Here is a 27,685-nt window from a genome sequence, read left to right on the forward strand (position 1 = left end):
TTTTCCGCTGCAAAGTAATTGAAATATTGACGGGTGTTGTTTGAATAAATAGTAATTTTATTCTATTTGAATTTTGAAAGAAGTGTGACATCCTGTTTTAAGTTGAATACTCTGATTTATTATTGAAATTTTTATATGTTGGGAAAACGAGGTGTTACAAGTTGCACCTACTGATCACTCGGGTAGGTACGTGTGTGGTCTTACTGTAACACCCTGAAAATTATAGAAAATATTTATTGAGGCTATATAGAGGAATTCATGATTTTTAAAATTGTAATGATGTTATGATGCTTAATGATATTATGATGCTTAATAATGTTATGGTGTTTAAAAATTATGTTAGCTATGAAGAAATAGAGTTATAATGATTAATGACGTACTAGGATGATTAATATGATGATGACGAAAATAAATAAAATAATATAGAAGGGGAGAGGTGTAGAATAGAAGGAAATAATTACGTGGGGGAGGGATAAGTAAAAATAATATAAAGAGGTGTAGAAAGAATAATAGTATGATGCTAGCCCAAATATAAATAGAATTAACCATCAGAGTTGTCACTTTTGCTGCAACATAGAAACAAGAGAAGGAGAAAACCCTAGTTTTGGAGAAGACAGCCAACAAGCGGCAACTTCGGAGATTCGAGATAAGGGGGAGAATCCTCCATTTAGGGTATCTTAAATTATGGCGGGAGGGAAAAAGCCCAGTTCTCATTTCTTAATCATTGATTAATGATGCAATATAAATAAAGACCCTTGCACACTATTTTATTCATTCAGAAAGCTGACGGTACAAGGCAAAGGTCAAGAATCAGAGCTTCAAGGTATAGGATTTCCCTCATCCTCTTGCTTTCACTAGGGTATGTTTTTCTATTGTTTTGTAATGATGTATGTTGCCATGTGCAACTAAACCTCTCTTGATTATGGTCCAACGACAAACCCATTCTTATTTGTTGGATTCAATTAATAAAAAATTTCTTTCAGTTTATGATTCAAGGGTCAGATTTAATTTATATATGTCTGTTCTCTAATGCTTTTTCAAACTAGTGATGAAACTGATCTATACGTAGATTCTAGGATTGACAACTGATAGATATTTAGCAAGTGTGCTAAAAACTATCGAAGTAATACAATTAAGTTCGTTTCCACGAGGACCGTAATAATCTTAATTAAGCAATAGCGTTATAAAATAGAATGTGTAAAGTTTATTTTAGTGCCCGAGGCAGTAGGTTTGTTGTGCATAAAAAGTAAATAACAGAAAATAAAGTTGTTTAGAAAAGATAGAAAGAGATGAGACTAGGTCTTTCGAATCCTCCGAGTTCCCCTAATTGGTACACTACACCTATTTCTCATGAATATTCTTCTAGTTTTACGACAGTTAACTAAAATAGCCCTAATCAATCCCTTGACTTAGGACCCTCTTCTCATATTAAAGTCCCTAATTCCTTAGGTGATCTAATATTCTTTGAAGGTTTTAAGAACGTTAACCTAATATCACAAATAAACAATTATCCATTCCTAGACTAACCATGTTTATTTGAACAATTCAATTAGGTCTATGATGAAAGCTATGGTCAGTAGTCATTCATTCTCACGAAATCATGTTTATATTTGATCAGGATATAAAAAGCATTAAGAACAATTGAAGTGAATAAAACTAGATTAATATTCATAATAATAGAGTTTCATAGCAACATGGTTCAATTAGGGTTACATCAGAATCATCTCAGACCCAATCTCTAAGAGATTTAGCTACACATGGTAACTAAACAAGATATAAAAGAAAAAAACATACCCTATAAAATCAAGGAGAAGATAGATTCTCTCTCGAAGCTCCAAAGTAGCCTTCCTCTTGAACTGCTTCAGTTCTGAACCAGAAATTCTGAATGAAGAAGGCTGGTATTTATAGTAAGAGTTTCTACCTGAGTTTGGGCTAAAAGTGCAGGCTTTACCCAAAATAATAACAGGAAAAGACAAATGTGCCCCGAGTTTCCAGATGTGCTAGGCACAGTGGTCATATGCTAGACACATTGTTCATGTGCTAGGCACATTTTTCATGTGCTAGGCACATTTTTCATGTGGTAGGCGCATGAGGTCTTTCATGGGACCAAATTCTCCGATTTTCCATTGTTTTAGACCTTCTTCTTCAAATAACTTGCCTCAGGACTAGGGAATAGAATTCCTCCTTGTTGTAAGTCTTCTGAGGCCTCTTGAATCTTCATTCTTATCTTGCTTTCTATATTGTACTAGTACAAGCGCTTACGACATTCCTTTGCACCACATTGACATTGTAGCTGTTTGATTTTTCCATCAGAACCAGACACACTATCGAGTGTGTAACCATAGTCATAGGTGAGTTCCTGTTAAGTTAGAAAATATACCAATTGTTTATTAAATTTTTACCATGAAGGAAGTTATCATAAAATCCATATATATGCAATAACAAACCATCATGTTTAAAAAAAAAACATTGTGAATCAAATAAAAAAGTTGATAACACAAGAAATTCCTAAGATCCTTATTACAAAGAGGAATACCTGATAGGGAGGTATGTCTTCTGCTGCAAATAGCACTACACGAGCTAGTCTAGGATCTCTGTGGCTGCTGAGAACACATTGTACAAAGAGGTTTGGCTCACATCCATGGTTGATAAATCTTGAAACATTACCAAAAGAACCAGCATCTATGCAATATTCAGGATCTTTTTCCATTAACTCGTCCCTTTTTTCAGATAAATTGTTTATAGGCAATGGTACATTACCCAACCGTCTCTGAAAAATTTCAAAGAAAGAAATCTATAATAATACCGCCCTAAATTTCATACATATTTTATAATAATAATTTTGCAAAAAAAAATTGCATTCTTACCTCTCTTCCATCTACACTATTGATTGTGTGCAAACAATCAATATCGAAGATATAATCATTTCCGTTGGCACTTCCTAGCTCATCGTCTCTACTTAGTACACCAATATACTCGACAACTGGTGCACCTGATGGGATAAAGTCCCATGTTCTTACCGCCCAACCTTTCTTGGGAGTACGATAAACCTGTGTAAGAGAAAGGTAGTTTAGTTAGTTTACATATTACAAACATCAATGGTAAACAAGTGTAGAAACTTGAGTAAATTGTAAAATGACCTCAAGTCGGTAACTTAAGCCCTGTTGAGAAACTTTGTTTCCACATTTAGGACCGCATCCACATTGCGGTCCACATTCGACCACGATGTCTAGAGGCTCAATCAATCTAACAAAATAATTGATTAAGTTTGTTAGTAAAGAACTTAATTTTAAGAGTATTGATCATCAAACTATTTAAAACAAGTGAAATTATATTTATTTACAACGTAAGATCTAACTTTGTGTTAACCCTGACAAGAAAAAAAACAAATCCAAAAGTAAAACAATACCGGCCAATGTTATTGTATGAAAACTCGGAGCCATTATGATTAGCACAAGAACATCGTTTGGTTCTACAACTTCCCTTGCAATTGCATCCCGCAGCACTAGATGGAACTTCAATGCTTGGTGAAAATTTGTTTGATGTAATGTATTCAAAACCTAAAATTTTAAAACATCATGAGTGCAATTTTCTGTATCAAAAGAGAGTGACTTGAAAACATATGCACTTCACCAAATAAAGCATGCAGCGAAAAAAAAAAAAAGGAAAAAGGGACATATATTGGATTTGCATTTGTTTTTTCATTTTTAAAAAAGGGTTCATTTCCATCTAATATTTTTTTTTTTACCTGTGGGTGCAACTGGAGGATCATCAAAATCATTGGTTGCAATAATGCTGATAGCTTCTTGTCCATTGCTAATGTCCTTGCATACCAAACTAAAAGAAACAATATTCTTGTAACTCAATTACAGATATTTATGTATATCAAAAGAACTCAATAACACTGTATTTCTGAAGAGATTTGTTGATAACATACCTTGGAGAAGAAGAAAGAGTTTTAGAGACTTGCCCTTCCATTAAATGAACCTAAAGCCAAATTGAATATTAGAATACGACATATAAGTGGAGCAAAATGATATATATATCAAATGTAAACATAATGTTAAGAGTCTTGATTAGAAGAGATAAAGCCTTATCATGGGTTTATAGGTGAGGGAAATCCTCGCCTTTACAAGCTGATTTTGTAAGGTTTGGTTAGATCCAACCCAAAATTCTAATAAGATATTAAAGCCGGTCTAATATTCACTATCGGCTCACTTACTACCAGATTTCCACTATCGGGTCAAACTTCAAATGTCCAGTCATGGACGTGAGAGGGTGTGTTAAAAATCTCACATTGAGAATATAAACTATAGAGAAAAATTGAACAAAAGTACAAAGGATGCTATATAAACTAATCATCTCACATATATGAGAGTAAAGAGTGAAATATCATTGACATTGAGTCATAGATATGAAAAAGAAATCAAATAAACGTAATATATACAACCTTGTATGTTCCCACTTTAGCAAGTTCCCGAAGCTTATTTATCAGATACTTCGAAGTAGTGATTCCAGGAACGTATTCGTTATCAATGCCATTTTTCTCTACCTGCAACAAAATGAAAGTTAATTGAATAAAAAAAATTATTATCATATACATCATTAGACTATTTTCATCAATATATGCTGCGAGTTGTATCATGCAGCTAGGGCAGCTGAAGCATAAAACTAAAGTTACTCCTAATAAATTGGCAGCAAGAAATTGACTAATTGATTCAATTACATGCTCATCAAACATACCATAGTAGGAAAATGAAGATCAAACATTTAGTGAAAATACAAAGAAAATTATTGGCATAACTCCACAACCATATTAATAGACTTCACAATTTTTAGTAATACCCACACAAACACATCTTAACAGCGATTTAAAATCATGATATCAAGGGAATACATGTTTTATTTAAGGTTTAGGGTTTAAGCATTAGGGCTAAGGAATATATAAAAACAAAGAAAAACATGTATTATATAACACTAAGTCAAAAGTCTCACATTGCTTGCCCTCAAAAGTGTCGCAATATTTTTCCCTATCTTGTGTCGATTCTTGCTTTGATTTTTCTCTTCCTGCTGCAAATGATGTTGTTACACTATCAGAAATTCAGAACCAAAAACTAATAAAATCAATTAAGTTACAAATGAATTTAAGTATTCAACTAAGAAATTAACTCTAGGCTTTGAACTAAATATTGAAATTAATACACAACCATAAAGAAAGAAACTAATACGTTGATTTGAAATATGAAACACTAGATAACTGATTTCCAAACATCAATGAAGGGATATAAACTAAATATAACAAATCTCAAGTAATTTGCTTTGGCCTATTCAATAAGACATCATGCAATTTCACATTTCTTTTTCAAAAAGTGATATATACTCTTTTTACTCAAGTTATATATACTTAAACTACCTCATAATTGTATAAATACAATTCAGAAATTACTTTAGATAATATAAATTAGTTTTGCACCATATTTATACATCTTACTACAAGATAAACAAAATTTAAGAAGAAAAGAATGTGTGACAATTTCCATGGCTCCGAAAGTCTGAAATCCAACTCGTCTAAACTTTTTCTAAAATAATAAGAAATCAAAATTAATTGCACTTTCAGAATATAATTACTAAAATACTAACATAAATAATATGCAACATTGGAATCAAAATAATCAAGAGAAGAATAAATGAAGTGAAAACTAATTGTATCACACACCTTAGCAAGGAGACGAAGATTGGCAAGCCTAGATGTTTCTCTCAAGGACAAAATGCCCCTAAAGTCAAGTCCATCAAAGACGAACATTGGACGAGAGATTGTTGAACCACTTCTTGAACTTGAATGACAGCGAGGTTTTCTTCTCAAAGAGTTGAGCTTGGTTCTCTTCTCAACAACATTGTCTTCAAAACTGACCATACCTCTCTTATGGGAAATATCATCTCGAATTTTGTTTCCATTTTGAAGTTGTGAGCAAACCTTTGTTGTTGATACCAAACTTTCCTCTTTACTTCCAAGTTCAATCTTTTCAACATGTTGGGCAAAAACTTTGTCGCCGCTGCTGTTGTAAATATTATATTGAATCTTAGAGAGATTCTGAAGTCTTGAACTCACTCTTGTTGGTACCATCATAGCCTCATTTTCAGAACTCTTAGTGGCCTCCATTTTAATTTATTTTATTTTGAAAGAATGTGAAAATCAACACCTGCTAATAAGAAAATAAAATTAAATACAATAAAATGATGAAGACGGTGTTTAGAAATAATTATAAAAGATAATCAAGCAATTCTCTAATTTACATTAAGGAAAACGAAAGATGGTTCCAACATTCAATCAACACAATGCAACATTGATACTTTACGTAACCCTACTTAAATATGATATTATATCAATGTTTAAAAATTAATTTTGACATGAATATTAAATTGCATCTTCAATATGATATTATATTTTTGGTTACAATCAATATGATATTATATGAAATTAATTGATTTATTCTCTTTCTTATTTTTTAATGAGAGAAGGAGATATATTCTCTTTCCCCCAACCGCAGTATACTCTCATTAAATCAAAACTTTTTTTTTAAAAGGACGGATATTATTAAATCGTAAGGTCATGAAAATACACCTCGCTAATAGGAGTAGGCACCTCTTCAATCCAAATTTGATTTGGATCAGAGTGAGCTTGAAACAATCATATGGGATATTCCCTCAAAAAATCATATGGGATATTATATATCATGAGAAATTAATAACACAAAAAAATCATATATATCATGAGAAATTAATAACACAAAAAAAATAATAAAACCCAAAAAAATAAAATTTGAAAAATATAAAATCTAAAACTTAGCTAATCATATACGAAGCAAGAAAAAAGTGGCTATTGGGTTGAATGAGAAACTATCTATTTTCCTCGGATCCCACCATTCACTACAGCATCAATAATTGGAACGCAAGTAAAAACATAAGTCAATTTAGTCCCAGAAAAACTTTGGTCAATTTTAAACAATAATATAACATGTATATTGATTTAATTCCTATGATTTACAACACCTGATAGGAGTCGTAAAAAAAAAAAAACTGATATGATATACAAATTTAAAATTTGAAAAAATAAAAAAATATTTTAGGATATCTGAAAGTGTTTGAGAAAAGTATTATAAAAGATGAACAGCCATGGTCATAAAATTGTTTGAACAAGCATCATTGTCATAAAATTAAATCTCAATCACATTTTTCTTGTAATATAACATATTGTTGATTGATCAACAAAACATTCAATCAAACATACAACATCAATTTGAAAACAATAGCTCCAATTGGAGTTGGAAAGGATATTATTTCTTAACACCAAATAAAAAAGAATCATCAAAAAGACCAAAAGCAAGCTACAAAGGGTGCTAAATAAATAAAGTTTTATATATGAAGTACTCTACCCACCCGAAAACAATAACACTCAATATATACGTACGATTCCCTCAAAAAAAAAAAAAAAGACATACGTACGATTCTTTCAAAAAAAAAAAAAGAGATATACGTACGATGGATTGCAAACTCACCTGGTAAGTGAAACTATATAAGATGATAGATAGTTTATGTGAATGACTGATATACGTACGATGTATATATAGCCGAGACCGGGAGACTACAAGTATGTTAAGTGTTTTTTTTTAGTAAGAAAAAAACAAAGAAAATTATTTTTTTAGAGGAAAAGTATGTTAAGTATTAAATCTCATTAAATCTATAAGAAAATTTCTAAATTAATAAATAATTAATATTCCTTCAAAAAAAAATTAATATCATTCATTATTCTTTCAAAAAAAAAATTAATATCATTCAATGTGGAAAATCTAAAAAAAAAATTATTAGGTTAAGTTATAATATATGGTATTTTTTAATTTTGGATTGGAAGGAAAAAAGGAAATATTGTATTAATATTTTTGCTGAATGTGGATGTCAAATTATTAAAAAGTAAAGGAAAAAATATCAAAAGAATTAATGAATTAAATAATCTGCTAATAATGCATCAAGAGAAATTAATTAAATAAAGAATTTGAAAAAAAAAGTTAAATATTTAAACTATTAAAAGTTTAAAATTTAAAAAAATCATTAACTTTAACGTTGGCTATCTAGAATAATTTAAAATAAAATATATTTAATCAATTATCTTATTAATAACATACTTATGATAATTTTCAAATAAAGAAAAAAGAAATTTTTTAAAAATTATCATTTTAAATTTTTAATGTAATAATAAGTTCCTCACCCAAAGACTAATTTTATAAAATTATTAATAAAATATCCGACAAACAGAATAGACGTTCATCTTAGAACCCTAGACTAAAATGATTTAGTTACACATGGTAACTAAACACAAATTACAAAAGAAATAAAATATTCCTTCAAAAAAAAAAAAAAAAACCTTGGAGACATGGAGTAAGGAGAGATAACTCCTCATCTGAAGCTCCTAGTGCTTGTTTTCTTTTTGAACCGCTTCGCTCTAAATGAAAAATTATGAATGAAAGACTTGGTATTTATAGGGAAAGTTTTCACCTGAATTTGGGCTCCAATACTGGGTTTTTCCACTTAAAAGTAGCAAAAAAATTTGGCATGTTTTTTTTTAATGCTCAGGGCGCATGGGTGATGGTCGGATTTAGGCAAGTGTACCAAATCGTTCACCAAGTAATAAAGTGATAAGTAGAGTATCGTATCTACAGGGATTGTCGTTTCAGCTAAACAATTTGCGTTACTTATTTGGGAACAATAAAATAAATAAAAGATAAGGGTTTAGAATTTTTCAATTTAATCTGTTAAAGTTTACCTGTTTTGATTGCACAATATTAACGGCGGTTAAGATTCTTGAAATCCCCTCTATTTAATTGTTGGAATTACGTAACAATCAAGTCTTATTCATGCTAATTATCGTTATCTATCTAAGTCATGAGTTCCTAGGGTTTTACTACCTATCAGTTGTAGAGTTGCAACTACTGATCACTAGGGTATGTTCATCTGGGGCCTTACCCTGTCACAGATATGGGCTCATTCCCCTCCAGCTGTCGAGTTGCGCCTGCTGATCACATAGGCCGGTACATGTGTGGTCTTAGTGTAACATTCCAAATATTATAGAAAAAATTTATTGAGGCTATATAGAGGAATTCGTGATTTTTAAGATTATAATGATGTTATGATGCTTAATGATATTATGATGCTTAATGATGTTATGGTGTTTAAAAATCATGTTAGCTGTGAAGAAATAGAGTTATGATGATTAATGCCGTACTACGAGGATTAATATGATGATGAGGAAAATAATTACGTGGAGGAGGGAGAAGTAAAAATAATAGAAAGAGGAGCAGAAAGAATAATAGTATCAGGCTATCCCAAGTATAAATAGAGAATTAACAGTCAGAGTTGTCACTTTGTAGCAATGTAGAAACAAGAGAAGAGGAGAGAAAACCCTAGTTTCGGAGAAGAGAGCCAACAAGCGGCGACTTTGGAGATTCGACATAAGGGGAGGAATCATTTCCCTTTAGGGTATCTGTTAGCCTGTATTTTCGACATGCTATAATAAATACGTAGTCAATGAAGTTTGACTTAGACTTTGAAGAGAAGTTAATATGTTCGACGCACCGGTCTAGTTGAAAATATATACTTGGAAAGGAATAGTGTTTCAAAAGTCATAATTCGACAGGTAAGAAGGAGTCGAAAGGAGTTTAGTGCCAGATAAAACCCAAAAAACGATTTCTTTCAAGGGATGATATTTGAAATCCAAATCGAAAGGGCGTTTACAGGCGTTTGTAGCAGTTAATTTCGAATATCTCTATGTAGTTAGTTTTCTAGTATAAATATTAGTTTCCCATAGAAAAAACAGGTCACAATTCAACCATACAGAAAACTTACACTCAAACTATCCGTATTTAGAGAGAAACAAGTAACAAGTCATAATGTATGAATCTGCGTATCTATTTACATTCAATCAATGCAATATATGCTTATTTCTTTAAATTCCATTACAATTTACTTGTTCTTTTCAAGCCATTTACTTTATTCATTTGAAGATAACTTCGACGAATTTGATCCTTGTTGAATTCGACGGTTGTATTCGTCCTTTATACAAAAATATCAAGAACATTCATCATTTTCTGGAAAATAACAAACACAATATGTTCCAAAGATTTACTGGTTGATCTTGCAAGTAATTAAACCAACGATTGTTTACGAAAAATCAAGGTAAACAAATTGGCACGCCTAGTGGGACAGTTTGTGCTTTTGTTTAAATTTTTCTTGAAAATTTGTTATGTTGAAACTTGTAATCTTTGTTGTGTATGCTATTAAGAAGTAAGAGGCAACTTCCAGAAATGCGGCCTCCTTCTCAACCATCACATCCTGCGACTACATCGAGCCCAACATCTGTGTCGAGAACGTCAGATACAACGCTCGATGCACAAAATGCGCAACAAAGTCCCCAAGGAACGCCAACTATTGGCGCAAGTTTAACGGAAACAATGGGGACAACAGTTCTCGCTCATGTTTCATCAACTATTCCTGCATTGGGCTCGACTGTTGTTGCAGCGTTCCAATCTAATTCATGTCTTGGCGGCCAGCTGAATCAAGGTTTATGGACTTTTGATCCAATAAATCATAGGAATCATCCATATGACACGCCTTCATCCCTTATGGTAGGCCTCCATACTAATCCATCTACTTTCTCAGAGAATTTGAACGTAATACGCTCTCAAATCTTCGCCCTGGTGCGAGCGTTCCTTGTTCAAATCCTCAACAATCATTGACCAATGCTTCCTTAGTGGCTTTGAGGCAGCAAATGGAAGATTGTAACCATGAAATGGTCAATTTGTTGACACAACAAATTGGTACATTGTTTAATCCATTAATTCAGGAAACCCATAATAGTTACCTAGCATTTTCTGACCAAATGTTTAATCCATTAATTCAGGAAACCCATAATAGTTACCTAGCATTATCTCACCAAATGGGGCGAATTGCTGATTTCTTTGGTTCTCCTCCTACGCGTAATATGCCAGCGCCTCAAAACCAAAACCCTAGGCCTGTTGAAATGCCGGTGGGTAGGTTTAATAATGGAATTCCTCTGAATCAAGCACAACAACATGTGGTCGAACCACAAATACCAAGGGTGCCAAAAAGGGACCCAATATTGGTTCAAAGGAACCAAGTTGCTGACCAAATAGTTAGGCAAGCCCAACAAAATAACTTAGAGGATTGAAATAATATAGCCAACATAGTTGAAACCCTTTTGGCCCAAAATAGTTTCAATATGGGTTTACACAGGCCTAATTTTGTTTCGGCCTTATCTGAATATGTGTTAATGGAAGAATTGCCTAGGGGTGGAAAATCCCTAAATTCACCAAATTTGGTGGAGAAACTACCGAATCCAACTGTCGAACACATTTCCCATTATTTGATGGAGGCATGTGATATAGCAAACAACGAGAATTTGAGAATGAATTATTTTCCAAGTTCTTTAACTAAAAATGTGTTCACTTGGTTTACAACATTACCCCCGAGATCCATCTTTACTTGGAGTCAATTAGAAAAGGCATTTCATGAACAGTTTTACATGGGCCAATCTAAGATTAGTCTTAAAGATTTGGCCAATGTTCGATGTAAAATGTCTGAATTTATTGATGACTATTTGAATAGATTTAGCCTCTTTAAGGCTAGATGCTTTACCATGGTACGTGAAGATGAATTGATCAAAATGGATGTTGGTGGTCTAGACTACTCTATTAGAAATAAACTAGACACCCAATATCTAAGGGATATGGCACAGTTGGCTGATAGAGTCCGACAATTCGAAGGACTTAAAGCTGAAAAAGCAAGGACTAGTAGGTTCAATAAAAAAGAGAAGGTTGCATACATTGACACTAACGACAACGACCAAGAATTCGACATTGAATGGAGTACTGTCGAAGAAAGCGAAATTAATGTCGCTGAATTAAAACCAGGTCCTCCTTATACATGTAAAGTATTATAGCCATCAAATGGAAAAAATCATGAGGAACCTAAAAACCATAAATATGCATCTAAGACTTATACATTTGATGTTACTAATTGTGATGAAATCGTCGACCTTTTAGTTGCTGAATGCATAATGGTAGTGCCTAAAGACCTAAAAATGCCTCCAGTAGAGCAAAGGAAAAAGATAGGATTTTGTAAATTTTAAGGTTTCTTAGGCCATAACACATCTCGTTGTGTACTTTTCATGGACTCGGTGCAGAAAGCACTTCATGAAGGCATGTTGAAATTTGGGGACAAATCAAAGCAGCCAGTGCAAGTTGATGATGATCCTCTGAAAAAAGCAGATCCTTATATGTTGGTATAGCAGACGTGAACATGGTCGAGATATCTGAGGTGATTGCTGCTGGAAATCTCGTCGAACCCAAGGTTACAATTGAATGTCCAATGGGTTGATGCTGAGATGGCTATTGAAGACCATAACTGTGTCGATGCAATGGTTACTGAAGACCGATATGTAGAAAAGATAAAGGTTGTGTTTCCTAAAGCTAAGGAAGATCTGATTGATTTTCTCCACATATGCAAAATTTCTGATTCTCTAGTCATGTTATGCCCTAGGTGCAGTGCTGTATTTGATAAAGAAGCTACCAAAAATATTGAAGTCTTTCGACCTCAGGCGAAATGAAAAGGAAAATGGACAAATAATAAGCCTAAGTTCAGTTTCGACAAAAGTGGTGTCCCTTACAAAGACACACCTCCAACCAAACACCAAAAAAAAGGTCAAGTGAGATCTTTCACTCCATCGTCCAAATGTCCAACTGAGAAATGGGTATTTTCTGGTGGAAAGAAATCCAGTTATACTTCTCCACTTGCTAAATGGGTCAAAAGAGTTACTGGTACTGACAACCAAAATGAGGCATCTGATTCAAAGAAATTTGCCTATAACAATAATTCCAAAGGTAAAAATCGCATGACCAAAACTCAGTGGCGTAGATTCCAACGTCAGAAAAGACTGATGCCTTAAAAGATGTAACAAATACTTACAAAGGAAAAAACAAGAAAATGACAACCTTCGAAATGATTGGGAAGCCAGCCACTGAAAGGATATTTCATCCTCTTTCAGTTGTCAAGGAAAATCTCCATGTGGAAGATGAGGAAATGACTTCAAATTTCACTGATTCTGAAGCTGAATTTGACGCAATTTGTGTTGGGTCAATTCTCGCAATTAAGTACGACGTCAAGTCAAAAGTCACTGAGGATAAAGAAGATTTCACTGAAGAAATGGATGTTCATAAGCCAATGTGTTACTATGTTATCAATAATGGCTGTGTCGAAGGCCAACATGCTATGTTTGAGAGACCTTATTATTATATGAAGAGTCATCTCAAACCTTTGTTTATCTAGGCGAAAGTTAACAACAATGGAGTAAACAAAATACTAGTTGTTGGTGGTGTTGCTGTGAACTTATTACCACAATCCCTCCTGAAGAAGATTGGCTATTCAGAATCTGATTTGAAGCCACACAATGTGTTGCTCTCTAACTATGAAGGAAAATCTGGAAGTTCTTTTGGAGCTGTTGAGGTTGACTTGGTGGTGGGAACTGTAAAGAGATCAACATTGTTTATGGTAGTTGCCTCCAAGGCTAATTACAATCTGTTGCTAGGAAGGGAGTGGATGAATGGTGTTGGGGTTTTCCTTCAACCATGCATCAGAGACTTACCCTTTGGAGGGAAGATGGTGTGCTGGAAAATAGTGAAGTTGACCAAAGTTACTTTATTGCTGAGGTTGACAACATCACCAAAAAGAACTTCGACAAACAATTGGCGAACATTGCGCTATGTGCTGCTTCTGAACTTGCTTATAAAGACCATGACAACTTCCTTTGGTCCATGAAACTTCACCCAAAAGATGGTTTCATCTGGAGGAAAGAAATTGTGAATGAAGAGGATATTCTCAGGACTAAAGCCTTTGCTTACTCAAAAGCCCCAGTTTGGGGAGGTCCCGAGATAGGGGTCTCACCAACTGGGTGGGATGATAATGATGATTAATTATGTCTGAACCCAATATATGGGTCAAAATTATGGCTTACGTAGCCGAAATTAAAGAAAAAGTGGCTTTAGAGGCCGAAATCAAACAGGAATAATTTATTAAGAATGCTAATGAAAATTTTCATTATAGTTTGATTGGAGACCAGAGATTAGATTGCATCTATGATGATGAACCATTGGGTTTCGAGAAAGATCCAATGGGGTCAACCAAGAGAATGCAGGCACAAGATCCTTTGGAAGAAGTTGATCTGGGTGATGGTTTAGTAAAAAGGCCGACGTACATTGGTACCAAGTGGACAAAGACTTCAAAGTTCAGATTATAACACTTTTGAAGAAATACAAAGAATGTTTCTCTTGGGACTACAATGAAATTCCAGGTTTAAGTCGAGATATGGTGGAACTCAAGTTACATATTCGACCTGATAAGAAATCAGTGAAACAAACTCCGAGAAGGTTTGCACCACAAATCTTGTCAAAGATCAAAAAAGAGATCGAAAGACTCTTGAAATGTAGGTTCATCAGAACTGCAAGGTTTGTAGATTGGTTAGCTAACATAGTTCCTGTTGTTAAGAAAAATGGGACTCTTAGAGTCTGTATTTATTTTAGGGACTTAAATCAAGCTACTCCTAACGATGAATATGAAGGAAAATCGAATGGAAGAAAGGAGTAGAAGCAGCGGAAAAATTCGATTTTCTTTCCTTGGATCATTACGAAATTCAAACGTGAATCAGTGATTCGATTGTTACCTCGAAGTGTGAAATCTGAAAGCTGAAAACTGAAAACTGGAATCTCGATCACAGCCAAGCAAGCAGCAAGCAGCAAAGCCTCTAGCAAGTCCACACGAACAGTGCTCTTCCAAAACTCGGTGCTAGCCAAGGAATCAGAAGTGCAGAGAAGAGGGTTGCTTCAAAACGTGTAACCAAAAACTTCAGCACTAGAGTTCTATTTATAGAACTTCTAGTGTGTTCTTCAAGTCAGAAGTCACTATTGGGCTTCAGTAAGCCCAACAACGAGTTTAGTAATTTTGCTAACTAATTTACGTTATTTACTAAACGCACCCCTTATATAAGTCGTACTTATATATATTTCTCTTTTGACTGTTCTTTGTGTGTGACCCTATAGGTTCTAGTCACGTTGGCAATAATATTAAATCTAATATTTAATATTATAAACAATGAGCGGTATCTAGCAACACATCATTGCTACCCAAGTGACAAGAATGTCAAGTGATCTGACGAAACCTTCCCATGATAATACTCATGTGTACAATTACTCCTTTGTCTCGATATCTTTATTGATCCCAAGGCATAGATATTGTCACCCTTGTATAGATCAATGTTTATATTTCTTGATTCCGAAATATATTGAATAACGAATAAGTCCAATATCTTATATTGACTTAGTTCGGCATGGCCATGCAGTTTTACAGTCATATTTCATCAAGAGGCCTAAAGATATATCTCCTATTTATGAGGAGGGACAAATCCCATCTAGGACACTCATGTCCCTCAACATGCTTCATCAAGTACCCATCAACCAACGTTATGGTTATCCTTTTACAGACAACGTTAGAATGGCAACAAAGCACTTGAGTCCACATCTAGGGATCATAGTTGTTTCAGGTCTAAGAGCGATATACACTATTATCATTGTGAGAATATCTTATGACAATTGCATAACTTACTATGTAGTATTCTCACAGTGGGTCAATCCAGTATAAATATTACTCCTAATATTTATACCTATGTATAGACTTAATATCTCATATCTATGACCCATGAGATGCGGTCATCAGTCTACATACATAATAGTCTCGACGCTTTATTATTATCCTTTATTCATATTAAATCTTTGACTACGGATACATTTAAGAATAGTGTTCTTTATGATAATGTAATCTCATGATTAAGTCACACTTAATATATTATTACACGAACTGTCTATTCTAAGGACTTTATTAACATTACACAAATATAATAAAGAGTGCCATATATTATTCAATAATAAAAAGTAATGATACATAAGATAAAGTTTAACATAAATTATTGGCCTCTAGGGCTTACACCAACAGAATATCCTATGTCAGTGGCAGAAATGCTTGTTGATTCAGCAGAAGGCTTTCAATATTTAAGTATGCTAGATGGTTATTCTGGCTATAATCAAATCTATATTGCTGAAGAAGACGTGTCGAAAACTACTTTTAGATATCTAGGGGCCTTAGGTTGTTATGAACGGATAATCATGCCTTTTGGATTAAAAAATGCTGGTGCTTGTTTATCAAAGAGCAATGAATTCTATGTTTCAAGATTTTATAGGAAAATTTATGCAGGTTTACATAGATGACATTGTTGTTAAATCATCTGTTGAGAAAGATCACTTAGATCACCATCAACAATCATTCGAAAGGATGAGAAAATTTGGATTGAAAATGAATCCATTAAAATATGCCTTTGGTGTTCGTGCAAGTGATTTTTTAGGTTTTGTTGTGCACAAAAAAGGCATTGAGATCAATCAAAAGAAAACAAAAGCGGTTTTGGAAACAAAATCGTCGTCTACAAAGAAAGAGCTTAAATGTTTGTTAGGAAAAATCAACTTTCTCAGAAGATTTATCTCAAATCTAAATGGCAAAACTGAAGCTCTCTCGCCACTACTTCGACTAAAGAAAGAAGATGTATTCAAGTGGGAACCAGAACATCAAAAAGCTATCGATGAGATCAAGGCTTATTTAACAAACCCACATGTTCTATTACCTCCTCTTAGGAACAAGGTGATGAAATTATATATAGCTGCTTCATAATGTAATATAGGGAGTATCCTTGCACAAGAGGATGAAAATGGCGTAGATAGAGCCATTTATTATCTTAGTAGGGTTTTCATTGATGCTGAAACAAGGTACCATCCAAGTGAAAAATTGTGCATGTGTTTGTATTTTTCTTGTACAAAACTTAAGCAATATATAAAACCTGCTGATGTTTATGTTTATTCTCATTTTGACATAATCAAACATATGTTGTTGAAAACCAATACTACACAGTAAAGTTAGTAAGTGGGATTTGGCACTTACAGAGTACTCATTGACTTACTAGTCTCTAAAATCTGTTAAGGGTCGAATTGTTGCTGATTTTATTGTCGATCATCCGTGGTCAAAGAAAGATTAAATTTTGTAGATGTTCAACCACGGAGACTTTATTTTGATGGTTCTAACAATAGAAATGGCACTGGAATCAGAATTTTAATCATTTCACCTGAAAACATCTCTACTAAATTCAAATTTCGACTTGATAAGTTTTGCTCTAACAACGAGGTTGAATACGAAGCCTTAATAGCAGGGCTTGAAATTTTGGACGAATTGGGGGAAAAATATGTTGAGATCAAAGGTGACTCTGAATTAGTTGTAAAGCAATTGACGAAGGAATACAAATGTGTTAAAGAAAACTTAATCCGTTACTTTGTCACTGCCAATGCGTTATTGAAACGTTTTGTTCGGGCCGGCATTCAACATGTACCACAGATCAAAAACCAGGAAGCAAATGACTTAGCGCAGATTGCTTTGGGTTATAGGATCTCTGAAGAAAAATTTAAAGAACTCATTAAGATAAGAGAAAAACTTGCTTCGACCGAATCATCTCTAGATAAATTATCAACACCAAAACTTGGGGGGTGTTGCAGTGATTTTTGGATATCTAGCTATTAGATTAGCGTTGACTTGCAAATTTAGCTCACCACCGATCTTTTATTTTTCCAAGGAAAAGGGGATAAGTTCGAAAAAAAAACTATATTTTTTAGAGATTAAAGGTTCGGGGGTTGGTTAAGCAAAGGGAAGGTATTAGCACCCTAAACGTCTATAGTACTCTATAGGAACCTCTTGTTTATATTTATCTTGTGCTAAATTAATTACTTGCTTGTAAATAAGGCCTAAGTGTGAAAAATGAAAGAAAGAAAATGTTTTTATTATTTTGTTGATTTGGAAAGACAAAGCATTTTGCCTACATACCCGAATGGGATCAAAATCAATGAAGTTCGGGGTTAAAAGCCGAGTGCTTGGTTTAATTGATTTTAAAGTTTGAAAAAAAAAATTGAGAGGATAAGAGACCGAAATGGCATAGAAGAATAAAAATGTGATTCGCTTGATTTTGAAAATGTTTTTGAGAGGATGAGGCCGAACTGGCATAGAAGAATAAAGTAAGTTTGATTAAAAAAAAAAAGAAGAAGTCATTTGGTTTGAATTCCAAGGTTTGTTAAGAAAGATATTTTTTAATTTTTTGACTATTTGAATTTTTTTTTTGTGGTTTTTGATTAATCTAACTAAAGTGAGCTAATTAAAGTCTAAAAAAACTAAGTGTGACGGAATAAAATAAAGCGCGAAGGGTTTTACAAAGGATGTTGGATCCAAAATAAAAGTCCCTTTTCCTTGGAATTAACCTAAAATTACTAGTTGTTTGATTTTAATTTTGGTCCTTGATTTGTCCTTGATTTAGGTCTTCCAGCCACTGGATCAAGATCTAAAGGTTAAAAAGATGAGGGACCACAGTAAAACCAAAAGGGGGGCGCACATATGAATAACACAGGGAACATCACTGGGCCGTCAGATTCAAAATCTGACGACCCAAACCTGAAGGTCTACCAGAACAACGTACAACCACACGCGCAAATTTTTTTTAAGCAGGTAGTATAAATACGAAAACAAAAAAAAAACATAACCAAACCTCATTTCTCTCTCTAAGTACAAACTGAGAGAGAGAGAGAGAGAGAGAGAGAGAGAGAGAGAGAAGCTCCTAGATTCTCACTCTTCTTCGGCGAGACTAAGGTTTCCGGCACGGTGGCGCCGTTGTGCCGGAATGCAAAACTATTTTTTAAAATTTTTTTTTAAAATGAAAGTGATCTCTTCTCCCTCCTCCTTCTAATTTCGAAAAGGTTTTTTTAAAGAAAAGTTCGAAAACACTCTAGATCTAGGTTTAAAGGAAATGGAAAACAACTACCTTCTTCTCTTGATTCGGTTTTTGCTTTGTATTGCCTTGTGATTGTTCGACAGTGGTGATTTGTTGGTGTTTGTGATGTTTATTGTATGTATGTTCGATAGGTTTTGGAATGGTGTTTGTGTAAGGGCTTGGCCGAATTCGTTTTGGTTGTGGATATGGTTGAGATGTGTTTTTATTTTTTTGGGTGATTGTGTTGTTGTGTTAAAAGGAATGGCTGAAATTGATATGGTTGTTGGGTTTGTTTTATGGTGGATCTAAGGCTGTAGAGTGTTGGCCGAAAATGATGTTTATTTGTTGTATTGTGATTGTTGTTATGTGGTTATGTTCTTGAAGGTTCATATGTAATTCGAAAGTGGATTGTATTGCTATTATGTTGCTGAAATTTTTTGTGTTGTTGGCTTTTTGATTTGGTTTTGAGACTGCTGCTAACAAATTAGGGTTTGTGACTCTCTTGGGATCTGTGCAGCTTCCCTTTGCTCAATGATTGGACATGTTTTTATAGAGGTGAAAATTAGGGTTGTGAGGAAAAATGACTTGGACAAAACTACCCTTAATGGGTATCCTATGCATTGGACATCAAGACAAGGACTAAATGAGGACTAATGGACTAAAACTAAAAAAAAAGAAAAATTAATTAATTAAATAATAAAAAACGAAAATGCTTAATAAATAAAAAGAAAATTCATTAAAATAAAATAAAAAACACTAATAAAAAAATAAAAAAATAATAATAATAACAATAAAAACTTAAAATTGTCCCTTCAGAACCAAAATGAGGTATTTTAAAATACCTCTCTGCCAAAATTTCGTCTGAAACGACGAAAATTCCCGACTTTAAAAGACAAGTAAAAATTATTCAAAATTGGGTCAAAAAATGGGGTATGACAGGGGGAAAGAGAGTCGAACAGATAAACAGATGGTGAAAATTACGCCGAAATTTTTGTCATTGACAATTTATCAGAGGATGATTGGCGAAAACCAATTGTTAAATACTTGCAAATCCTACAGGTAACACTAGTAGAAAAACTAAGTATAGAGCATTAAGTTATGTGATTGTTGGAAATGACTTGTTCAAAAAGACTCCAGAAGGAGTTTTGCTTAACTGTCTCAATGAAACTGAGGCATATTTAGCAGTTTCCAATACTGATGGTGGAACATGTGGATCTCATCAAGCAGACCACAAAATGAAATGGCTTTTATTTTGGGAAGGTGTGTATTGGCCAACTATGCTAAAAGATTGTGTAGACTTTGCCAAAGGTTGTCAAGAATGTCAAATACATGCAGGAATTCAACATGTCCCTGCTAGTGAGTTGCATTCGATCGTAAAACCTTGGCCATTTAGAGGATGGGCTCTAGACATAATTGGTGAAATCAAACCTGGTTCGTCGGGAAGACATCGATACATATTGGTTGGAATAGATTAATTTACCAAATGGGTAGAAGCCATCCCATTACATGATGTTAATCAAGAGTGGTTACTAGTTTCATTCAAAATCATATTTTATGTAGATTTGGAATTCCAGAAACTATTACCACTGATCAAGGATTAGTTTTCACAGGACAGAAAATGGTACAATTTGTCAATGAAACAGGATTCAAACTATTAACTTCGACACCATATTGCGCGCAAGCAAATGGTCAAGTTGAAGCAGCCAACAAATTTATTATCACTTTAATTAAAAAGAAGATAAAGGATAAACCAAAGAGTTGACATAAAATCCTTGATCACGCTTTATGGGCTTTTCAAAACTCGCCTAGAGAGTCGACCAATATTACTCCTTTTAGACTTACATTTGGACATGATGTTGTGTTGCCTGCAGAGATTTGTCTTCAATCGACCAGGATCCAAAGACAGTTTGAAATTTTTGTTGATCATTATTGGAATATGGTTATGGATGAGTTGGTTGATTTAGACGAAGAAAGGCTAAGGGCCTTAGAAACCTTATGAGGCAAAAAGAAAGGGTAGCCAAGTCCTATAATAAAAAAGGCAAGTCGAAAACATTTGATGTAAATGACTTGGTTTGGAAAGTGATTTTGCCTATGGACAAGAAAAATAAAACCTTAGGTAAATGGTCGCCTAGTTCGGAAGGACCATGGAAAATCCTAAGAGTGTTTTCGAATAATGCGTATGAAGTCGAAAAATTAGTTGCTGATAATCGAGTTATGCACATAAATGGGAAGTATTTGAAAAAATATCGACCATTATTGCAGGAAATTATAATAACACAAGACTAATTCGAAAATACAGAATATGACATTATAAAATTAAAAGTCATCTAATGGTCAAAGTACATAGTAGTCGTATATTAAAGATAACTGCATATTCATTACATATAATTCGACAAATATTACAAAAGGTCGTTGAAGATCGGGCCAAAGCTGAACATCCTTCTAAATTCATGAAGTTCAGTGTCGAACCGGCAGAGGATGCAGACTTCTGTTTGGGAGTACTCATAGTCATACCCAGGAGCGGGCCAATGAAAGCCAGGAAGTCTTCCATCCCCCTTGCAGGTATCCTTCGATGGACAGAGAGTCCTGAGGACCAAACCTTCTGGCATTGGTCTACTCCACCTGAGGGAATGAGGGCGAATCCAATATGGAGTTCTCCAGCCCGCCATGCACAGTCGAAGTTCTCCAAGCTTCTGAGCCCTAAAAAACCTGGTGAAAGTAGAGATTGCTCTTTCAATCTCAAGACCTCCTGCAGCAGAAGCATCCAACATCATCAGGAAGTAATCTGCAGCCTCAACTTCAGCAGCATATGCAATCTCCAGGACACGCCGAATCTCTACTACATTAGGGTCAGGTTGAAACATTAGATGAACCCCACGTAACACACAATAATCTGCATGTCCACTTTCAATCATCATGTTGATGAAGTTCTGTTGGGGAAGGGTTATTTCATCACTGTTGTACAAGTCCAGATGATCTGGGGGCAAAGCCCTAAGAACAGCAGGCATCTTTGACATTCTTGCATGATCCTTTGAGGTTCGCAGGAAACTCAGAAGATGTTGAGTGCCATACTCAGCAACTTTCTGCGCGATGAGAACAAGTTCATCATCGTTCAGTCTCTCCATGATTCAGAAAAGTAAAAAGAAATGAAGTTTGGAAGTTTCTTTGTTCTGAGAAAGATGGGAAGAAAATAGTAGAAATGAAATGAGGAAGAATTGGTTTATATAGCCTTATAGAGGTTAGCGTAATGATTATTAACCCTCCGGTTTGCCTGTCAACTGAATCCACGTGGCCACTTCTCAAAGTCGCGGTTTTTCGAGGAACTGCAAAGTTAAAAGGTTCATATATTAAGAATTCTAAAAGATGAACAACCATTGTCATAAAATTGTTTGAACAAGCATCATTGTCATAAACTTAAATCTCAATCACATTTTTCTTGTAATATAATATATTGTTGATTGATAATAAAACATTCAATCAAACATGACAACATCAATTTGAAAACAATAGCTCCAATTGGAGTTGGAACGATTTTATTTTTTAACATCAAATAAAAAAGAATTATCAAAAAGACCAAAAGCAAGCTACAAAGGGTGCTATATAAATAAAAATGTATATGAAGTACTCTACCCACCCCAAAACAAAAACACTCATTAATGTGAATGGTACGATGGATTGCAAACTCACCTGGTAAGTGAAACTATATAAGATGATAGATAGTTTATGTGAATGACTGATATACGTACGATGTATATATAGCCGAGACCGGGAGACTACAATATGTTAAGTGTTTTTTTTTTAGTAAGAAAAAAACAAAGAAAATTATTTTTTTTTAGAGGAAAAGTATGTTAAGTATTAAATCTCATTAAATCTATAAAAAATTTCTAAATTAATAAATAATTAATATCATTCATTATTCTTTCAAAAAAAAATTAATGTCATTCATTGTGGAAAATTTTAAAAAAATATATATATTATTAGGTTAAGTTATAATATATGGTATTTATAATTTTGGATTGGAAGGAAAAAAGGAAATACTGTATTAAATATTTTTTCTGAATATGGATGTCAAATTATTAAAAAGTAAAATAGACGTGATCGGGAAAAAATATCAAAAGAATTAAAGGATTAAATAATCTGCTAATAATGCATCAAGAGATATTAACTAAATAAAGAATTTGAATAAAAAAGTAAAATATTTAAACTATTAAAAATTCAAAACTTAAAATCATCATTAACTTTAACTTTGACTATCTAGAATAATTTAAAATAAAATATATTTAATCAAATATCTTATTAATAACATACTTATGATAATTTTCAAATATAGAAAAAAGAATTTTTTTTTAAAATTATCATTTTAAATTTTTAATGTAATAATAAGTGCATCACCCAAATAGATGTTCATCTTAGAACCCTAGACTAAAAAGATTTAGTTACACATAGTAACTAAAGACAAATTACAAAAGAAATAAAATATTCCTTAAAAAAAACATACCTTGGAGACATGGAGAGAGGAGAGATAATTCCTCCTAGTGTTTGTCTTCTTCTTGAACCGCTTTTCTCTGAAAGAAAAATTATGAATGAAAGACTTGGTATTTATAGGGAAAGATTTCACCTGAAGTTGGGCTCAAATACTAGGCTTTTCCACTTAAAAGTAGCAAAAAATTATGGCCCGTTTTTCTTCATGCTCTAGGCGAATGGGTGATGGTCGGATTTAGGCAAGTCTACCAAATCGTTTACCAAGTAATAAAGTGATAAGTAGAGTATCATATCCACAAGGATTGTCGTTTCAGCCAAACAATTGGAGTTACTTATTTGGGAACAATAAAATAAATGAAAGATAAGGGTTTAGAGTTTTTCAATTTAATCTATTTGCAATTGATCAAAGTTTACCTGTTTTAATTGCAGAATATTAACGGCGGTTAGGATTCTTCGAATCTCCATTATTTAATTGTTGGAATTACGTAACATTAAAGTCTTATTCATGCTATTTATATTCTTATCTATCTAAGTGATAACTTCATGGGGTTTTACTACCTATCAGTTGTAGAGTTGCACCTGCTGATCACTCGGGTAGGTACGTCTGGGGCCTTACTCTGTCAGAGATATGGGTTCATTCTCCTCCAGTTGTCGAGTTGCACCTGCTGATCACACAGGTTGGTACGTGTGTGGCTTAGTGTAACATCCCGAAAATTATAGAATTTTTTTATTGAGGCTATATAGAGGAATTCGTGATTTTTAAGATTATAATGATGTTATGATGCTTAATGATTTTATGATGCTTAATGATGTTTTAAAAATCACGTTAGCTATGAAGAAATAGAGTTATGATGATTAATAACGTACTGCAAGGATTAATATGATGATGAGGAAAATAAATAAAATAATATAGAAGGGGAGAGGTATAGAATTGAAAGAGGAGTAGAAAGAATAATAGTATGAGGCTAACCCAAGTATAAATAGAGAATTAACAATCAGAGTTGTCACTTTGCTGCAACGTAGAAACAAGAGAAGAGGAGATAAGAGAAAGAGAAAACCCTAGTTTCGGAGAAGAGAGCCAACTAGCGGAGACTTTTGAGATTGGAGGTAAGGGGGAGAATCTTTTCCCTTTAGGGTATCTGTTAGCCTGTATTTTCGATAGGCTATAATAAATGCAGTCAATGAAGTTTGACTTAGACTTTGAAGAGAAGTTAATATGTTCAACGCATCGGTCTAGTCGAAAATATAGTCTTGGAAAGAAATGGTGTTTCGAAAGTCATAGATCGACAGGAAAGAAGGAGTCGAAAGGAGTTTGGTGCCAGATAAAACCCAAACAACGGTTTCTTTCAAGGGATGATATTTGAAATTCAAATCGAAAGGGAATTTGCAGCCGTTAGTAGAAGTTAGTTTCGAATATCTCTGTGTAGTTAGTTTTCTAGTATAAATATTAGTTTCCCATAGGAAAAACAGGTCACAATTTAACCATACAGAAAACTTACACTCAAACTATCCGCATTTAGAGAGAAACGAGTAACAAGTCATAATGTATGAATCTGTGTACCAATTTACATTCAATCAATGCAATTTATGTTTATTTCTTTAAATTTCATTGCAATTTACTTGTTCTTTTCAAGCAATTTACTTTATTCCTTTGAAGATAACTTTGACGAATTTGACCGTTGTTGAATTCGACGGTTATATTTGTCCTTTATACAAAAATATCAACTATTCTTGCATTGGCCTCGACCGTTGTTGCGGCGGCCCAGTCTAATGCAAGTCTTGGCGGCCAGCCGAATCAAGGTTTATGGACATTTGATCCAATAAATCACAAGAATCAGCCATATGGTATGCCTTCATCCCTTATGGTAGGCCTCCATACTAATCCATCTACTTTCTCAGAGAATTTGAACGTAATACGCCCTCAAATCTTTCGCCCTAGAGCGAGCATTCTTGGTTCAAATCATCAACAATCATTGACTAATGCTTCCTTAGTGGCTTTGAGGCAGCAAATGGAAGATTGTAACCATGAAATGGTCAATTTGTTGACACAACAAATTGGTACAATGTTTAATCCATTAATTTAGGAAACCCATAATAGTTACCTAGCACTATCTGACCAAATGGGGCGAATTGCTGATTTCTTTGGTGCTCCTCCTGTGGGTAATATTCCAGCGCCTCAGAACCAAAACCCTAGGCCTGTCGAAATGCCGGTTGGTAGGCCTAATAACGGAATTCCTGCGAAACAAGCACAACAACCTATGGTCGAACCACAAATACCAAGGGCACTAGAAAGGGCCCCAATATTGGTTTAAAGGAACTAAGATGCTTACCAAATAGTTAGGCATGCCCAACAAAATAACTTAGAGGGTCGAAATAACATAGCCAACATAGTTGAAACCCTTTTGACCCAAAATGGTTTCAATATGGGTTTACACAGGCCTAATTTTGTATCAGCCTTATCTGAATATGTGTTAATGGAAGAATTGCCTAGGGGGTAGAAAATCCCTAAATTCACCAAATTTGGTGAATAAAGAGAATTTGAGAATGAAGTATTTTCCAAGTTCTTTAACTAAAAATGCTTTCACTTGGATTACAACATTACCCCCAAGATCCATCTTTACTTGGAGTCAATTAGAAAAGACATTTCATGAACAATTTTACATGGGCCAATCTAAGATTAGTCTTAAAGAGTTGGCCAGTGTTCGACGTAAAATGTTTGAATCTATTGATGACTATTTGAATAGATTTAGACTCCTTAAGTCTAGATGCTTTAGCCTGGTACCTGAACATGAATTGGTCGAAATGGCTGTGGGTGGTCTAGACTACTCTATTAGAAAGAAACTAGACACGCAATATCTAAGGGATATGGCACAGTTGGCCGATAGAGTCCGACAAGTTGAAAGACTTAAAGCTGAAAAAGAAAGGACTAGAATGTTCAATAAAAAAGAGAAGGTTGCATACGTCAACACTAACGACAGCGACCAAGAATTCAACATTGAATGGAGTACTGTCGAAGAAAGCAAAATTAAGGTTGCTAAATTAAAATCAGGTCCTCTTATACATGTAAAGTATTAAAGCCATCTAATCGAACAAAATCCTGAGGAACCTAAAAACGATAATTATGAATCTAAGACTTATACATTTGATGTTTCCAAATGTGATGAAATCTTTGACCTTTTAGTTGTTGAAGGCACAATGGTAGTGCCTAAAGGCCGAAAAATGCCTCCAGTAGAACAAAGGAAAAAGAGAGGATTTTGTAAATTTCATGGTTTCTTAGGCCATATCACATCTCGTTGTGTACTTTTCAGGGACTCGGTACAGAAAGCACTTGATGATGGCAGGTTGAAATTTGAGGACAAATCAAAGCAGCCAATCCAAGTTGATGTTGATCCTCTGGAAAAAGCAGATTCCTTGTATGTTGATATAGCAGACGTGAACATGGCCGAGATATCTGAGTTGATTGCTGCTGGAAATCCTGTCGAACCCAAGGTTACCACTGAATGTCCAAGGGCTGATGCTGAAATGGCAACTGAAGGCCATAACTGTGTCGATACAATGGTTATTGAAGACCAATATGCAGAAAAGATACACGTTGTGTTTCCTAAAGCTAAGGAAGATCTAATTGATTTTTTGAACAGATGCAAATTTTCCGTTCTCCAGTCATGTTACGCCCTAGGTGCAGTGTTGTATTTGAAAAGGAAGCTTCCAAATACATTGAAGGTTTTCAACCTTAGGCGAAGCGAAAAAGAAAATGGACTGATAATATGCCTAAGTTCAGTTTCGACAAAAGAGGTGTCCCTTACAAAGACACACCTCCAACCATACACCAGAAAAGGGATAAAGTGAGAACTTTCACTCCATCTTCCAAATCTCCAACTGATAGATGGGTGTTTTCTAGTGGAAAGAAATCCAGTTACACTTCTCGACCCGCTAAATGGGTCAAAAGATTTAATGGTATTGATAACCAAAATGAGGCATCCGTTTCAAAGAAATTTGCCTATAACAACAATTACAAAGGTAAAAATCCTATGACAAAAACTTAGTGGCGTAGATTCCAACGTCAGAAAAAGGTTGATGCCTTAAAATATGTTACAAATAATGACAATGGAAAAAACAAGCAAATGGCAACCATCGAAATGATTAGGAAGCCAGCCGCTAAAAGGATCTTTCCTCCCCTTTCAGCTGTCAAGGAAAATCTCCCTGTTGAAGATGAGGAAATGACTTCGAATTTCACTG

At 34.1% G+C, this 27,685-nt stretch overlaps 3 protein-coding genes across 3 annotated transcripts; 2 read left to right on the forward strand and 1 right to left on the reverse strand.

Annotated features, from left to right (window-relative positions):
• Positions 1–2,245: 2,245 nt before the first annotated feature.
• On the reverse strand, positions 2,246–6,160 carry LOC146906835 (histone-lysine N-methyltransferase, H3 lysine-9 specific SUVH4-like). The gene is made up of 10 exons (XM_085730236.1): positions 5,717–6,160; positions 5,005–5,070; positions 4,451–4,552; positions 3,938–3,987; positions 3,749–3,837; positions 3,410–3,560; positions 3,141–3,246; positions 2,868–3,050; positions 2,537–2,770; positions 2,246–2,359 (listed from the first exon to the last, which is right to left on the reverse strand). Exons 1-10 carry the CDS (start codon positions 6,158–6,160, stop codon positions 2,246–2,248), a joined length of 1,539 nt encoding a protein of 512 aa, XP_085586362.1.
• Positions 6,161–11,290: 5,130 nt separating this feature from the next.
• On the forward strand, positions 11,291–12,676 carry LOC146906836 (uncharacterized). The gene is made up of 3 exons (XM_085728969.1): positions 11,291–12,001; positions 12,254–12,352; positions 12,455–12,676. The coding sequence occupies exons 1-3, from the start codon at positions 11,291–11,293 to the stop codon at positions 12,674–12,676; spliced, it is 1,032 nt and encodes a 343-aa protein (XP_085585095.1).
• A 377-nt stretch (positions 12,677–13,053) lies between these two features.
• Positions 13,054–20,442, forward strand: LOC146906837 (uncharacterized). Its single transcript, XM_085728970.1, has 9 exons — positions 13,054–13,278; positions 13,396–13,617; positions 13,704–14,017; positions 14,170–14,324; positions 14,417–14,632; positions 16,096–16,368; positions 16,517–16,806; positions 17,344–17,593; positions 20,027–20,442. The coding sequence occupies exons 1-9, from the start codon at positions 13,054–13,056 to the stop codon at positions 20,440–20,442; spliced, it is 2,361 nt and encodes a 786-aa protein (XP_085585096.1).
• Positions 20,443–27,685: the final 7,243 nt, after the last annotated feature.

Source organism: Medicago sativa, chromosome 7, assembly GCF_051527215.1.
Source record: "Medicago sativa cultivar Bolivia chromosome 7, Bolivia_mono, whole genome shotgun sequence".
In the NCBI taxonomy this organism is placed as follows: Eukaryota; Viridiplantae; Streptophyta; class Magnoliopsida; order Fabales; family Fabaceae; genus Medicago; species Medicago sativa.